Source organism: Micropterus dolomieu, linkage group LG21 (genome assembly GCF_021292245.1).
Source record: "Micropterus dolomieu isolate WLL.071019.BEF.003 ecotype Adirondacks linkage group LG21, ASM2129224v1, whole genome shotgun sequence".
NCBI classification, from domain to species: domain Eukaryota; kingdom Metazoa; phylum Chordata; class Actinopteri; order Centrarchiformes; family Centrarchidae; genus Micropterus; species Micropterus dolomieu.
Genome location: NC_060170.1, coordinates 23,687,698 through 23,705,197, shown reverse-complemented (window position 1 = coordinate 23,705,197; position 17,500 = coordinate 23,687,698). Strand labels below are relative to the sequence as shown.

Sequence of the window (17,500 nt, the reverse complement as noted above, 5' to 3'; positions counted from 1 at the left end):
TTGAGTTTGTGTGTGTGTGTTCTGTTAGCTTCTGGAAAATTTTGTCTGGTTTCTTGCCTTATTTACTATTTTCTTAGATAGAAGTCAGACACATTTAAACTACGCTCCATCTGTGCACAGAGATAGCAGTATTTAAAAATGCAGCTTATAGTTAAACTCGGGTCATAGGCATATTTTTCTATTTGTCCAAATCTAAGATTTTGTTACTGTAATTTTACAGCATTTTACAGTTTAATAGACTGCTCTGTATACTCTTCCGCTTTATTTGAATCTATAGTCAGAAACAAAAAATAACACTTAAAAAACAAATAAAATTTCTTTATCATCTTAAACACTGGCAATAATTGTGTGACATTTTAAGAATGACTCATTGGGAATATGACACAAAACAAAAATGCCTGATCAAAGTTTTTGGAATGAAATGCAGTTTTTAGTTAAGATTTGTATTATCACAAAAAGGAGCGATTGGAGTCTGTTTTCAAGCTCCCCCTGGCTCCCCTGTAGTGCAAATTATTTCACAATTCATCAAAATATCTACAAACCAGCTAAAACGCAACATTAAACTGAGGTTATATGTCTTCTTCAAAAAACATTGTGCCCAGATTCATATAACTATGTGATGAACATGCCAACTCTGCAAGTAGGCTATGTACAACATATTTTTTGCCTATAGCAAACACTGGACATTTAGGAAGTTCATCCTTTTGATACATTTACATGTCCGCAGACCTGAATGACAAGTAGTCCTACAGCTCGGCTTTTATTTTGGAAAGAGGCGTAGCCTACCTAACTTGTCTAATTTAATGGCTGAGCAGTGATAATGGAAAAGGTCGTGCGGTTACGTCGTATTAAACAAGACCAGGCTGATGAGGAACAGAAGTGGTGGGCTTTGGCCGGTCATTGTGTTGTAGGCTATCCTCAGTGTTTTAAAGGTTAGGCGTTAATTGAACATCATGTATCATTAATGACGTCCAGGAAGTTAACTGTCGGTCTGATTAGCTATGATATAAGCTTATACCCTAGCCTACTTAAGGATAATTTGTTATTTCTCGGATAAAGTGTGGCACATAATTGTCTGATTGTGATAGCCTAACAAAACCCGTCACTTTATTCTCATCTCTAATAAACTACAATGGAGGTCGGTGCCGAAAATTCATCCTCTGATGAGGGAGGTTATGCTCTGAAACCTTTAGATCTCAAAGTGAACGCCGAGAAGACCGCGGAAGCAGAGGCGCAGAGACCCACATGGAGTGGGCGGCTGGAGTTCATCTTAGCGTCAGTGGGGTACGCGGTGGGACTGGGCAATGTCTGGAGGTTTCCCTACCTTTGCTACAGCAGCGGTGGAGGTAAGACCCTATAGGTCTGGTATTTTGGCTGAACCAATAATCCGGATCTGTAAAATAACCTGAAGCAAAAGTGGGATGAAATTATTTGTCATTGATACAAATGTTGAGAAAATTTGTCTACAGTAGCAATTGTTATAGCCACCCTGGCTATGAAGGCTATACAGGTTGCCAAATCTGTCATAGACACATGGACGGAGACATTCACAATCACATTCACACCGTCTCGTCATTTTAGAGTCGCCCCTGGACTTTTCTTTGGACTGTGGGAAAAATTGGAACCTCTAAAATGGATCCACTGTTTAAACCTGACTATATAGCCAGTTTATGGGCAAATATGCCAAACACCAGTTTTGAATAAAAAAAAGAAGGAACAACTTATTAATTTTTCTCAGTCATGTTACACCATCATCTGTGTTAAGTAACAAAGCATGACTCAGCAAAATTCAGCATAACGTTTTCACTAAATGAAAGCTTTACGGTTTATTTTAACGAGTGGCTTTAAGTTAAAACTCATAAAGCCTGCAGCTATTTGTGAAAGTAGAATACGTTATTGATAAACTATAATTGTTTAGATATGACTCTAACTCTTCTTCCTGCGGATTGGTGCTTTAGTGTATGGGATGTCCTTTCCGGATTAAAGCAGGGGTAGGCAGCTAGATTTTGAAAGTATCCAAACGAAAAAAAATCCCACCCATTTTTGCAGATCTCTCCAAATTGTCTCTTACCCAAAACCAACGGTCTACCATCATGTGCAATGAGTGCACGGGAAGGTAGGCAGGCCGGTGTTATGCCGAGTTTTGAGCATATAGGCTAACTGCAAATACTGCTTTTAAACGCTAGAATATTCTTTTTGGGGTTCATCAATGGTTATAAATGATTCGAAGTATATATTTTGTGAACGTTTAGAGTCTTTAATATTTTAATGCACTTAGTAGAAGTACCATTCCTTGGTGATAACCGCGTTTGATCAGTGAGCACAGCAAAGTGTCCGACCTAAAGAGGTGGATGCATAATTCAGAACACATTTTGTAGGCTATGTGACGAGATTTGTATCCCCCTCTTTTCACAGCATAAATGACATGCAATTCATGCAGGCATGCAGAATTCGTCACCACACACCGGCACTGAGGCATGCAGGTCTGCGACTATGGCAATCAGTTGGAATATTTGTTAGCTTGCCTTTCTATAATGAACATCAACATCGTCATTTTGACTTGTCTAATTGCATTGTGATTAGTCAGAATATTTATTCAAGATATCTTTTACATCATTCTGACTAGTCAAAACGACAGTTGCAGAATTAAATTTTGACTACTCCTATGGCAAGTTATTAGCTACTTGATATTCAGTATCTGCAAGATACCTTTTAAGATATCTGTCATTATATTTTGACTAGTAAGGTTCAAACTACTTTTGTCATTCATGTGGAGGCCTATGGGGTTTTCATTACAGCTATCTACAGTTCAGTTGCAGATATTCGCAATGTGGATAGATCTCTGCAACTGAATTCTGACTAGTCATAATACCAGTTCAGGATCTCTTTTATTCCTTTTGTCCTGTTAAATCTTAAATTAAGTTTTAACTGGTCAGAATGACATTGACTGGAATTATGACTAGTCAAAATATGTTATATCTAAAACTGTAATATAATTGTAGATATCTGTTATCATTAGTTATAGATATTTTAAATGAATTGTGATTACTAATAGGCCTGCAACTATTATAGTAGTGAAAATTTAATTTCAGATATCCGCAATTGTCATTTAGGATGTGTGACCAGTCCAGTGTCGTTTTCAGTGACATTGCTGCTGATATGTTATTCAGTACTGAAATTACAGATGTATCTGTTGTTTTGACCATAGAGTAGTCAGAATGAAGTAAAAGATATTTTGAATAAAAATTCTGACTTGTCACGGTGCAATTAGAACTCCTCAAAAAGATGATGATATCTGTAAAGTTAATTCTGCAGTCAAACTTAGCTAATGTTAAAACTGCTTGCCATGTTTACGCTTATTGTTAGGCCGGGACCTCTAGTGGCCATATGTAGCAAAGTCAGGTGGCATAGTATTAAGCTGGAATGTCAACGCTGTCTAATTTAAATATCTGTTAAATAACTTCACATGACTTGCATAACATACCTAATTAAATTATGTTTTTCTAAACCTAACTAAGTAGTTTTGTTGCCTAAACCTAACCAAAGTTTGATCCTTTCACAATGTTAACCACGTGTTTAACATCATGTGACTTACATAATGTACTTAATCTCCGGTATACTGTGGCTGGACTGGTACTTTTCAACGGTCATACATCGTTTTGGGGAACGGTTATATACAGTATGTTGTTTTGGAGTCATTGAAAATGAACCTATTTTATTGTTTAGGCTCGAGGACGACTGGATAACTACATTAACTACCCTAAATTTAAAGGACACATTGACTCTGCAAAAAAAAACTAAAATGAAGGGGAAAAACAGGTTATTAGGGATTTGTTAAGCATCAATGACTTATCAATCAATAATAAAGTCAATAGTAACCATGTAGAAACCTTTTATACAGTAAGGATGCTTTATCTGAAAGGTGACACAGCAGCTACCACATTGTATCGCTTGAGGCACCGTTATACATACAAACTCAGGATGTACCAGTAGTATCAGCGACAAACTGTTCTTCTCTGGTCTTCTGATTTAGGTGCCTTCATGATCCCATACCTCATCATGCTGATACTATGTGGCATTCCTCTGCTCTTCATGGAGTTTGCTATTGGGCAGTACACTCGTTTAGGGCCTGTACATGCTCTTGCCAAAATCTGTCCCTTGTTAAAAGGTGAGTGTCTCTCCAGGCCAAAGTCTCCTCTTATTTGATGGGGATGATGACTTCTCTTTCATTTTCACACTTTTGGGGGACATTCTTGCAAAGTTGCATGGTTTTTATTGCTGTTGCTATGTAAAAAAAGTACAATGAGTATGTAAAGTACAATGTTTTGCTCATTTCTAAAGAGAAAAAAAAAAAGAGTTGCAGTTGTTTTATGTAGATTTTTTTATGTCACACAAACACAACACAACACTTCAAATCCTATTCTACAAACCACAAATTAAAAAAGTCATAACATTTTTGCTAAAGTTGCTGCATTGAATATATTGCAAAACACATTGAGACCTGTATGAAAAAATTTGTATACCATTGAGATCTTTGTCAGATGGAAAGTGGGCATTGTTTCATCTCAACTGAATTGGAAAAATGATAGACGTAGACAGGCGCCCTTTGATTGGCCAGAAGGGTTCTCTGATCTGATCTGAGATATGTGGTGCAGTATGAGAGACTTGGCAGATTCAAGCAGTTAATTTGCGTTCTGTTTGCTCTTTGAAATGAAATCTGCCCTTTTCTGTCTGATAAATGGATTGTCTTCACATGTTGATGGGTGATAACTTGTTAAAGGAACATTTCAATCCTGGTCTTTTTTTACTTCATTATCATACTTCTTTTTTTTTAAATTACATTCTCTGGAACCGAATGAACATTAAAGTATATATCACTAAAAAAGAAATGATAAAATCAACTGAACCATGAACTGAATATCCATAAATTATGTGGATTATATTATGGGTGACTGAAGATGTGTTTTCACAATCTATTTTAGTTATTTAAACACATGTGGATCCGTAGAAAGGGTTGTTTGTTTAAAAGCTTACAGTGCTTACGAAAACAAATCCCTCGCCAGCAGGTGTTTGATTGTAAATCCAACAAATGAATGAACTGAAATGTGTGGACTCGGAGAGCGCTGGCAGTCACCCAGCAGCTCATTAAACTGATTCCTGTCCAAATCAAACAAGAGCCCACCCATCAACAATCAGTACTTATGGGTGTGAATTGAAAATGCTGTCTGACTTGTTCTAACTTCAAATTTTTCTCCATAGTTTTCTTATTTCCTTTAAAGACAGAGATTATCTACCCGGTCAAAACGTATGGGTCCTTCACTTGATTTATCGCTCATTTCTTCCTGATAAATGCTCTGTGCTAAACAAGGTCCAAAAGCAGGTAGTTTTTTTCTGTATGTTCTTTTGAATGATATCCCTGTGCAACTCAGTGCAGTTTGCTGTGATGTACCTGTGATCCGTGATTTAGATGCCCACAAATATCTATCACAAATCAACAGATGCGCTCATATTTACTGTAGTATGCTGTATCCGATCATACATTTTTATGGGTTAAATTTAGGGCTTTGTTCAGTGTCTTAGTGAGGGTTGTGTAGTGGACAGGTGAGGTATGACAGGGTAATAAAGAAGAGATATAAGGGGACAGCTTTGACTGTTTCCCTCAGTTTTTGTCTGCTCTGCATCACTTCCCCACTTTAAGTGTGTCTGGTGTACCAGTGGAGCAGTCAACCATTTAATCTAGATGTGTAGAGTGGACGAGGCAAACAGGCAATCACAAAGGAAGGAGCGCTTAGCGTGTATCATACACAGTGGTTCTAGCTGATCCTAGAGCTCAGAGAGGGTTTCCTTTGGTTCTGTCATTATGATGACACAGAGCTGTTTTTCAGCCGCCTGTCCTTCCATTTTACCACAGGATCCAGTGGAGCATGGCATTCCTGTCATACGGCTGAAAAACAGGCAATGATAACATGAATCAAAAGATCAGGAATAGTAATACAAAAATGAATTGTTCCACATTTTTAAAAAAATGCTCTTCTTTGCTTTCTTGCTGAGAGTTAGATGAGAAGATTGATAAGCTACCAGATGATACACCAGCATAAATATAAATAAATAAATAAATAAATAAGTATAAATATGTAGCTGGATCTAGCAGACAGTTAGCTCAGCTTAGCATAAAGACTGGAAAGGGGAACCGCTAGCTTGGCTTTATACAGCATTACAGGTTGTTATGTGTGGAACTATTTCTTGAGCTGTTGCCAGGCAAACAGCTGAGACTCCAGAAAATTTGGTTGTGAAACAGAAATTGTCCATCATATAATCCTTTTAAAATAATTACCCTCTTCGTGCTCCAGAGGCCAAGCCAAGCTCTTTAGCTGAGTCATTGCTCACAATTCTCTGAGGAAGCCAGCAAAAAAAACCCCAAGGCAAATACAGGCATATGACCCTGAACCTGAAATCGGATAACACAGCTTAGAACCACAGTTGTTAACAGACTGAATCATTAACATCTGTAGCAGGACTTTGATCTCACCTTTAGTCGGGTGGTCAAGAGACACAGGCCAAATGTCACAGTGGAATTTATAATCCATGGCTCCAGGAATGCCTTTTATCTGTGGCTGAGTTAGCTTGATTTAACCTTTGTCACCACTGACCAGAGATTACTGCCTCTTCTCTGTTGTTTGTCTTTATCTGAGATATAAACCATACCCATAATTATTATCCAGAGCCCAAATAATAATTGACACTTCACATTGCAAAATAACCAGTATGAGAGTGATTTCATAACAATTAAGAAGTAAAGTGTACAACTTCTTCCCCATATACTTCTGCAGAGTTGTCTCTCACTTTGTGTCCTCCCTCCCTACCTGTCACTCTGCAGGTGTTGGTCTGGCCACAGTTGTTATCTCCTTTGTGTTCTCCACGTACTACAATGTCCTCATGAGCTGGGCACTTTTCTATTTATTCAACTCATTCGGAGCGACCCTCCCCTGGATGTCCTGCAACAACACCTGGAATACTGTTGGAAACTGTTCCAATGGATTCCCTGGCAATGCCACCCACCTGCAGTCTGCCAGCCAACAGTTCTTTGAGTGAGAATGGTGCACTGTATTTCATCTGAAGAAAATATACTGTTTCAAGATTTTTGCACTATTTGTCCTCTAGCTGTTTTTTCTCTTTTGTTACATTTACTGGAGGAAGCAGACATCATTAAAATTGTGGTGTTTTTCACAATGTGAAAGAAATTACCAGAATTTTAGTTTAACATCAACAGTTCTGACATTATGTCAAAGACGTCTACGTATTGTGTTGCAGAGATATCTACTGAGGTTAGGTTGCTAACATGCTAACCAGCTACCCCCGGCCCATCCTGTGTTACCACTTTGTACCTCGAGGCGATAGTCTGATACAAGCTCTCTTTTTTCTTATTAAACAGAAAAATACAACCGTACACCTTCTGAATTCAGGTTTCTCTCTTTCACAAAACAAACTGACTTGTTAACTCTTTGTAGAACACACTTTAATCAAACTCGACAGAAACAAAGTAAAGCTCACTAAAACTGTTGTAGTTCTGGAAATCACCTCTGTACTGTATCCCTCGTCAAACAGGCCTCCATCGGTTTTGGAGGCAATCTTCACTGGTTCTGGTATCAATTTCAGACTCAGACAGCTAATAGGACTGTTAAGATAGATTTGGGGTTAACTGAGCTAACTAGGCAGTTAGCACAAGTTATGACCTGATATGTGATATTCTAGAGTTTGTATTCGGACAGATGGAGAGTAGTCTCAATTCTTACACTTTGTACCTTTTACAATATTTGAAACCAAGTGAAGATACAATAGTGGGAATCACTTGCTATTTGTATATTTTACCCTTCTTTTTCATTTTTTCCAGTCACAGGCTTCTGGAGAAAACCAGTGGCATTGAAGAAGCTGGTGGTCTTCGCTGGGAACTCTTTGGCTATCTTGTTATTTCCTGGGTCATCGTGTACTTATGTATATTTAAAGGAGTCAAATCTACTGGCAAGGTCAGAATAATGCCTGCTTTTCTGCAAAATGTGTTTAAACATATTGCTAATTAACTAATTAACATTGTGTCAGTCCCATTCTCTGAATTGTTCGTGAGATTTTCACAGTTATTGTTTATAATTCAGCAATATCAGAAAAAGAGGAGCTTTATAGGCAACAACTTTTGTATGTAGGAATATAGTTTAGTCTGTAGACCAAGTCATTTTTTTTCTCATGACATCAAAACATGTTTTTAATTCTTAAAAAAGTGCTTGTACCAGGGCGGCACGGTGGTGCAGTGGTTAGCCCAAAAAAAAAGGTCTTGGGTTGAAACCCCGGTTGCCCCGGCCTTTCTGTGTGGAGATGGCACGTTCTCCCCGTGTCCACGTGGGTTCTCTCCGGGTGCTCCGGCTTCCTCCCACCATCCAGGTTAATTGGTAAAAATTGTCCTTAGGTGTGCATGTGAGTGTGAGTGTGAGTGGGTTGTTTGTCTATGTGTGGCCCTGCGATGGACTAGCGACCTGTCCAGGGTGTACCCCGCCTTTCACCCAATGTCAGCTGGGATTGGCTCCAGCCCCCCACGACCCTGTATGCAGGATAAGCGGTTGACAATGGATGGTGCTTGTACCATACCCTTTTTTATGCAGCATCGTCTACATTACGTGTTATTTCTTTTGCAAGTTGGATACTCAGGAAGTTGACGAATATAGTTTAGTGTAAAACACACAAGACAATCAAAACAGAAGTCAGAATCAGGACATGATGCTGATTTGGGCCCAACAGCAGACAGACTGTGGAGTAGGTTAATATAAGAGAAGGATATTTATTGGATATGGAGATGGAGCGAGCAGAGAGGCAGTTGACAAAGGCAGAGGGTGGTGAGAAATTGCTGGGGAGACTGGAGCTGGGTGGATGAGTGCGTGAAACACAATTAGGCAGTAGAAACACACAAGGAAGAATCACAAGAAAATACTGTGTCTCAAAAATCATGAGAAAGGCCTCGCCCACAGCACACAGAAAAAGACACATAAGGGAATCATGAGGGAAACAAACAGTCAGGCACAGAGACAGGTATCCTACCAACATGCAAGTTTAATTATACAATCATTTGTGATATACTGTACCGCAATTCATCAACTGGAAATTTGAACCTGGCCAGATTGAGATATTTCATTGAAAGCTAAACAAAAACCATCCTCACTGGTGTCATTGAAAACAGACCACAACTCAAATGTGGCAACCTTACCTACATTACAAATCCACATGTTAATCCATTTCTGCTTTTCACTGTTTGTGTCACACAGGTTGTGTATTTCACTGCTGTATTTCCGTACTTCATCCTGTTTGCCCTGCTCATTAATAACGTACAGCTTCCTGGAGCCAAGAATGGTATCCTCTACTTTGTGACCCCTGTCTGGAGCAAACTGTTTGAAGTGAAGGTGAGACTGAATGAGTAGCATCAAAAAGTAGGCTACCCCATAAGACTTTGGTCATACGTTGGCACCAGAGAGTTTAAACAAAGTTTTAATCAAATAAATTATGAACTCATACAGTAGAGATTGATTATGGTATTTATATTTATTTATATTCTATTTAATTTGTCTGTATATGTCAGAGCAAAACAGGGAAACAGAGGTTATTGCAGCAATGAACTAAACCATTTAGGTTGTACTCAGGACACCTTGGAAAGTGAAACTTTGTAGATTTTAGGAACAGGTGCCAGAATAAAAATGCAATGTCTCCTTAATAGCACAAGAAAAAGTAAGATGGAAAATGTTTTGTTCTTGGAGGTTAGGATAGAGTATGAAAAATAGGTTTCTGGGGGTCTTTGAAGCCAAATTAAGTGAAACTATACTAAAGTTCTTCATCTTCATGCTCTCCTTTATCTCCATCATAGGTTTGGGTTAATGCAGCTGCCCAGGTGTTTAACTCCATTGGAATAGCGTTTGGCTCCATGATTTCAATGGCTAGTTACAACAAGTTCAACAACAACATTCTCAGGTAAAGATTTCATATTCTCTGTCTGGAAAGGTGTTTGTGTCTTTCACTGTCCAACAGAATGTGCTCTAGTAAAATCACATTGACTTGTTAAAATAGTGAATTTGTTCATTAGTTTTTGTTGTATGTTGTGTGTATTTATGGGAATCCATCGCTTATATTAAACTGCATGGTCCAAACATGTTAAAAGCACAGTCATTTTATAACCAGATGAACAAAGAGGAAGAAAATACTATCTAATCAATATCAACAATGTTCAACTTCTCTTATTGGTTCCCCCATTGTACATATTGGGAGAGCATTACAGACTTACAAAAATACAACTTGATTCACTTCACTAAAACTATAATAATATATTGACTTCTAAAGACCATCCACTATAAACACACTCTCAGTTGTCTGTGTTGTAAGAGCAGCTTTCAGGAGCAATCGTTTATGGAAGAAGCTACATTTTTAGTCTTCTGTTTCTAAATGTGCTGTGTTGGCCATGAACTTAAGCTGCTGTCTCCGGTTGCTCCCATCCTGCTAAACTAACTACAATGCTGCCTGAGGGATTTGGAGAAGGTTTTATAAGACATTAGGAATTTCTAGTTTCATTTAGAACAGGATCAGATGAGGGGTGTTATGCAGTGAACTAACTACAACAATGTAGGCAACAGTGTGGGCAGAAACCCCCAACTGCCCCACAGTATTTACCTGCCAGACATGTGCTACTTTCGTTACCAATATTTTACAATTTTCTCGCAAACTGAAAACTTCTTGATTTAAAAGAAAAGTACCTGTCTGGTGATCAAATTGCAGCTTCACGATCAAGTACCTTTGTTTTCCTGAGTTTCTTGGGTACTGTGTCTGTACTCTGTTGTTTATTCTGTCCTCCTTCTCCTCCAGGGATACTTTAATTGTTTCATTTGCCAACTCATTCACGAGTATCTTTGCTGGCTTTGTGATCTTCTCAGCTATTGGCTACATGGCTCATATACATAACCTCCCAGTGGACAACATAGCTACAGATGGTAAGCATCAAACCTGTAATGACCATCACATCACGCTTTCTTAGCTTTGTGTTATTTTAAGACTTTTATCCAGTTTGTGTAATGTAATAATCAGAGAGAGTTTTGGCTTCTGTAACCAAATTCTCAAACAACATCTGAACAACAGCTTTTTCAGTTAAGTCATGCATCGTTAGAAACAGAGACAACTTGTGTTCAGGCAAGGTCAGATAAGAATCCTGTGTGGCAATCAAAACACTGCATCCCCTGTCCGCTCTAATCACTACCTTGTGATCTGGCCTCATTGAAAATTTTGCTAATCATTGGTTATATTATGAAAAGAGTTATGAAAAATATGAGTGTAACACTGCCAGCCAAAACGTGTTTCAGGAGTTTCAGCCCATTCCTCAGTTTCACAGTGATGGCTTCAGATCTTTTGCTAATATTTCTTGCCTACACTGCAGGTGGAAGATTAGTAGATTAGCTAAGGATTCAAACTTCTAGTCATTAAAGGTATATCCAAGAAGTGGCATGAATGATTGTGATCCCAGCAACCACACTACAACAACGGCATTGTTGAAACAAGGCAGTCAGGTTTGCGGGTATTCTGTAATCAGTGATCTCTGCAAAGACAATGTACAGATGAAATTCTCTGGATATATTATTTACATGGTAAAACCATCCTGTACTCTATCTTCATCATAACCCATCCATTCTTTATTGACCATAGAACTTAAGAAAGTATTGTTTGGTCTCGATCAGATTGTCTTTCCATGAACTGGTCTTACAAGTTCAGGTTCAGGCTATTCAGCCTGTAACCGGTGGTTTGAAAACAAACTACATGGGGCCATTGTATTGTTGGGCTTCAGTAAGATGAAGTCAAATGTACCATGAAGTTAGCAACAGGTGATTCAAAGGGATGTCATATACTGATGGTGTATTTGATGTTGTGGGTTAAGTTTTCTCATTTCTCTCGGCAAATGGCAATGATCAGCAGCAACCATTATTTTATACATACATATACATCTCTAGTGGCATTTTGTTCAATTTATTTCTAGAAAATAATACAGGCTAAAAGAGAAATGTCTTTATGCTAAAATAATCTTAGCTTTATATTTACTGTACATATGTGAGTTGTATCAGTCTTCTGATGTAACACTCTAAAGCTTTTTCAAAATTGCTTCTTTCTAAAATTGCTTATTCGACATACATTGCTCTAATATGTATGTCAAGACAACACAGGTTTGAATTGCAAATCAGTTAATAGAAAGCCAACAGTCTGAATTAGTCTACATTTGCATCTCATAACACCTTTACTTTTTCAGGTCCTGGTTTGGTGTTTGTTGTGTACCCTGAAGTCCTCTCCACCATGCCCGTCTTCCAGCTGTGGGCCCCTCTGTTCTTCTTTATGCTGCTGTGTCTGGGTCTAGACAGTCAGGTAAACATCTCTAACAATCATATAAACACGGTGTGATAGAGGAGGAGGATATTGTGAACATGAAGCAATGCACTAGAGCATTTTAATTTGAGTTTTTAGCACAAATTTGAGTCTTGCATATTTGAGTCTGCATTTGGTGGAAACATTCATGCTGTCAATTAAACTGAAGTCACATTTTTTTGCTCGTCTGGAGGAAGGTAAACGCTTGGGGAAATAGGACAAAGCAGATGTTTCATTACTCAAATGATGTAGACAAAACAATTACAGAAGATTTCTTCCTGCTTTGCACAACTGTGCACATTCAACTTGACCATTTCTCAATAACAGTTTACCTAACTGCATCCATCTGTTCGCTATGGACAGAAAAGATTACTCATGTACAATTTAGGATGTTTGTGTGGTCAAAATAAGTGTCACTAACCCTAACTGACTCTAAGTAGCATGAAGGCTATTTAAAATTGTCAGGCTAAATAAGGCTAAGTACAGTTATAGTATAATAGGTTCATTTAGGTGACTGATAACTCATTCATTTTAGCTTTTGCTAACAGATAAATACACCCTCCAACAAGACTAAATAACAAGAGTCTACAGCCATGCTAACACCTCTTTGAGCCAATACCTATGCACAGCTGTACTTTGAACTAAATGCTAACTCACAATGACAATGCTAGCTTGCTCATGTTTAGCAGTACTCATGGGAATTACGGCTCCTTTGAAGGAAGCCAGATCTTATGGCTCCGTTCCTTTCATTAATCCACTTCTGTTGGTCACTGCCCAAGTTACGTTCTTATCTGTTGCAAGAAATAAATGTGCAAGCTTTTTCATCTGCAGTACAACTGTCATGCTTTCTTTTTCTGCAGTGAGGCGGGCAAAATCAGCTCCCATCGTTTAATAAGAGCTGGCTGATATATTCATATTTAAACCCACATATCATAATATGGCTAAATACATGATTTCCATTTGTAGCCTTTGCTGTCTCATCACTGTAGTCATGGTTACCCAGCTCTTTTACTCTTTGCACCTCATAATTGCATCCCAAACAAAGACGCAAAAATCTCTCAAGGTACCTTTTTTCTTTTTTCTTTTTTCAATTGTTTGTTTTTTACATGTTTTGTGTGTGCCACAGTTTGCCACAGTTGAGGTCGCTATTACGTTCATAAAAGATGAGTTTGGCCCCATCATTCTGCGCTTCCTAAAGAGAGAAGAGCTGCTGGCCCTGGCTGTGTGCGTCCTTGGCTTTATCCTAGGGATTCCTCATGTTACCAAGGTACAGTATGTAACAGCAAGGCTCTTTCACTTCTTATTTGAGGATATCTGGGAGACTGTGGTTAACAGTTGTATCACTAGTGTCAGTTGTTTTGTAACTTTCTCTTCCTCTCTCTCTCTGTTTTCTCCTTCCTGCACAGGGAGGTATCTATGTGTTTCAGCTGATGGACCACTACACCGCTGTGGTTTCCCTCATGTTCCTGGCTTTCTTTGAAGTTGTAGCTGTCTGTTGGATCTTTGGTAAGATCTACATAAAGTTTATATGTTCAAATCCAGATGTCCTGGTTATGGTAAATGCTTTAGACCTCTAAGCCACCATGATTTGCTGTGGCTTGTAAATTATTCAACATTAAACATCTCGCATTAGCCACATCATAAGGAAATCTGTATTAGTGGTTCATGATTATTCTAGGTATTTACAGTATGTTTTCCATCAGGTGTCCCAAGAATCTCCTTAATGGTCAAGAGGATGCTAGGAAAAACTCCAAACATCTTCTTTCGTGTCTGTTGGATGCTGTTTTGTCCTATGTTGGTGCTGGTGAGGTTTAAACTGTCTGAATAAATTCACCACAGGTTCTTAATTATCAGTGATCAATGATCATTAAAATAATAATAATGATGGTTATTAAACATAGTTTTATGACTATACTTTTCCCTACATAGTGTATACTGATCTCCAGCATCATCCAGTACACTCCTGTTCACTATGGGAAGTACACATACCCAGTGTGGGCTGAATGGGTGGGCTGGGGCATCTCACTGGTCTCCATAGTGTGGATCCCACTTGGAGCCATTCAAGAGATCTGTAACAACAAAGGCTCACTTCTTCAGGTAATATGACTCATAATTCAGACAAATGACTGTGGAAACTGGGGAAAAGGCAATAGCTTTTAGGGGTTTTGGTTTGTTTTTTATCGTCTGAGTACACAATGCCCAGCTAAAATGCTAACATACTGATGTTAAGCAGGCATAAAGTTTACCGTCTCACAAATTTAACATTTGTTAATTAGCACCAAACACAAAGTTTATATAGCATATACTAGTGGGATTGTCATAGTTGTATACAGGAAAAAGTCAGGGGATCACCAAAGTTACAATTCATGCTGAGGGGGACACGAATGTCTGTACAAAATTTCATGGCAATCCATTAGTAGCTATTTTACTCTGGACCACAGTGGTGGCCACTAGCATCTCTTACAGGAGATGTTAGTATTATGTGCAGAGGCGGGGCTATGGCTAATACTTGTGAGAAATAAGTTAGCTGATTGTACATTCTGTCTTTACCATTGGGTATTTCTAAGTAGTCCATTTTACTAATTGTTCCCACTTTATGAGTGCCTGAGCTGACCAGATGTGCTTGAACACATTTTTCTAAGATGTTGTTTGTTTGTTTCTACTAATCTTTTGCCTCTTCCAACCCTCAGAGACATAAAACGGCTATGATTTCCAAAGTAGACCTGGATGCTGAGGATTCCCTGCCGGAAAAACAAAACCTAGACAACCCAGCATCTGAAATCTTGTTGACTTCAGTGGCATGACCAGGAATACAGCCAAACCATATGTGTGCGTCTCTACATACTAAACCATGTGGTAGGAGGTTTAATGATGTGCTCTTTAGTCATATAAATAACTGTATTTACACTGCGATACACTGTCATTAAGTTTCTGTCATAAAAGTATAATTCTATCCTTCTTGTTCTACCAAGGGACAGAACCTTAAGCCCACTTTACATATGTGGAAAAACTCAAGCCATTTGATATTCTGTTAAAAGTTATGGTTACTTTTATTTCATTTAGTTTAGGTATGAGTGAGCATTTGCCCTGTCTAGACTAAGCAAATGTTCATTCCAACCAAAGATTGATATTTAAATGATTATTTCCTCCCCTTTGATTGAAGAATGCCTGGTGTACGCAGTGACATTTTCTCTTGCAATGTGTGATGAATGTCAGTGAGTTTGTGTGCTGTAAGAGTGTATCACTCATCTGTGGCAGAGGCAATTTTGGCTAAATACATAGACTGAGTCCTAAAGGCCACATTTCCTGATCAGATACATCACAAAGGGGGTGAACAGACCTATCCCATTTGAAAGTCTCGTCCAAATACATCCTTATATGGCCACAAACAATGTTATTCTTTGTGGGCCTTAAACCCCATAATACACTGTGCTGTTCTGTTGTTTGATGTAGCTTTTAGGAAATCATCATCCACTTGTGAAGTAGAGAAACGTCAAATGACCTTATCATATTTGTCTGGTGTTTTGGTTCTGATGGTCGTCACCTGGAATAGACCAATACAAAAAACACTGTAATATGTAAATCAGTGGTTCTTAACCTGGGGGTCGGGATCCCTTTGGGGACCTGGTCCCAGAGGGGTTGCGAGAATGCTACTATAGACACTAAATTAGAAAAAAAAACAACCTTAAAAATAACTTGACAGACTATAGTTGTGAATGGAATCACTTTGGGTGGATACTGTAAATATTTTGCACTGTTTCATCCAGTAGGTGGAGGTAATGCCAACCTCCTATAAAATGCCGAATAAGAATTAAAACAAGTCAACATTAAGCTAGCTAACGTTGATTCCATTAATTGAGTAGGATGGAGGTGTGGGTGTGTGTGTCATGTTGGGGGGGGGGGGGCTATCTAAGTGTTATGAAACTTGATCTACTTTGTGTCTTTACACATACTTTTTCATGATGATTGTCAGCTGTCTGGGAACCAATTTAGAAATGTTTGACTTCATACTGGTGACCTGAATGCATTATTAGTTTTGACCCAGGGCATCACTTTGTGTTGAAAAGTGGTGGGGACAAAGGGGCTCAGATTAGGGGTGTGAAGAGACACTTAGCTCAAGAGACATTACAATATGCGATATTAGGTTCACAAGAATGAGACAAAAAGATCCTTAAACAGTGTTTTAAAGATACCCTCAATGCCAAGATATATGAGCAGGGGGTAAATTCAGGTAGCACATGACATTACAAAATATATAATAGAATCTAAGTCAGTGCAGCTCTCAGTCATTTTGTGTTGCTTTCAGATCTGTTTCTCCTATAGATCAACTTTTCTCATGTACGGTCATCCCTGCTGAGGCAACACATATGTAGGCATGATTTACTCTTCCCTCCTCTTTTGTCATGTTCAAAGCGAGACAACGGAAAAGAAACTGTGTCAAGAAGTTGTTAAAGTTATGGTGCATGCACGTTTTTGGGTCATTTTTATAATCCGTAGCTTTTTTTTTTTTTTTTTTAGCTTAAAGGTCCAGTGTGTAATATTTCTGAGGATCTATTGACAGACATGCAATATAAGATCCATAACTATGTTTTCAGTGGCGTATAAAGATCTTATATAAGAATGAGACATTTATATGTACATAACCCCGGGCACCTCCTTCCATGGACGTCGCCACCTTGCATCGTCATATTTCTACAGTAGCTGAAAACGGACAAACTAATTTAAAATTCTACTACTAGAATTCAGGCAGTCCGGACATTCATCATGTTGAGTACATACATTAGAAGAAAAAGAAGTAGTACTAATATACTGCAGGGGTCTGCAAATAAGTTTTGAATCGGAGCAGTATTTTCAACCATTAGATGGTGGATGAGAATATAAGACATAATATTACCTTGTTGTTGTATTTTTTTATTTCTCTCTGTAACAAATGGATTCTGCAGTGAATGTTTCTGAGATCACGGCATGTGCTGCACTATTTTTGTTTTACATTTATTCATTTAGCTGACACTTTTATCCAAAGCGACTTACAATTGCTATACATGTCAGAGGTCGCACACCTCTGGAGCAA

At 38.4% G+C, this 17,500-nt stretch overlaps 1 protein-coding gene and 1 long non-coding RNA gene across 5 annotated transcripts; one reads left to right on the top strand and one right to left on the bottom strand.

Moving 5' to 3' along the window:
* Positions 1-815: 815 nt before the first annotated feature.
* Positions 816-16,260, top strand: si:ch211-225b11.1 (uncharacterized protein LOC561694 homolog). 4 transcript variants are annotated; one of them, XM_046034529.1, is made up of 13 exons: positions 816-1,346; positions 4,034-4,168; positions 6,878-7,088; positions 7,892-8,024; positions 9,309-9,443; positions 9,902-10,005; positions 10,891-11,015; positions 12,317-12,429; positions 13,556-13,696; positions 13,836-13,935; positions 14,133-14,233; positions 14,359-14,526; positions 15,120-16,260. In XM_046034529.1, exons 1-13 carry the CDS (start codon positions 1,133-1,135, stop codon positions 15,231-15,233), a joined length of 1,794 nt encoding a protein of 597 aa, XP_045890485.1. In that variant the 5' UTR covers positions 816-1,132; the 3' UTR covers positions 15,234-16,260. The 4 variants fall into 4 exon arrangements, with proteins under 4 accessions (XP_045890485.1, XP_045890486.1, XP_045890487.1 ...); XM_046034530.1 differs by lacking the exon at positions 816-1,346 and adding an exon at positions 2,056-2,116; XM_046034532.1 differs by lacking the exon at positions 816-1,346 and adding an exon at positions 5,260-5,380 and having other exon boundaries at positions 4,047-4,168.
* On the bottom strand, positions 4,364-10,862 carry LOC123960048. The gene is made up of 4 exons (XR_006822424.1): positions 10,782-10,862; positions 6,530-6,687; positions 6,335-6,448; positions 4,364-5,944 (listed from the first exon to the last, which is right to left on the bottom strand). It is a non-coding gene; the product is annotated as an uncharacterized LOC123960048 (long non-coding RNA).
* Positions 16,261-17,500: the final 1,240 nt, after the last annotated feature.

Bases quoted from the DNA above. Each gene is read 5' to 3' on its own strand.
- si:ch211-225b11.1 (XM_046034529.1), top strand. From the start codon at position 1,133: ATGGAGGTCGGTGCCGAAAATTCATCCTCTGATGAGGGAGGTTATGCT. The intron at 1,347-4,033 runs GTAAGACCCTAT...CTTCTGATTTAG, and splicing joins TTGCTACAGCAGCGGTGGAG to GTGCCTTCATGATCCCATAC. The intron at 13,697-13,835 runs GTACAGTATGTA...CTTCCTGCACAG, and splicing joins GGATTCCTCATGTTACCAAG to GGAGGTATCTATGTGTTTCA.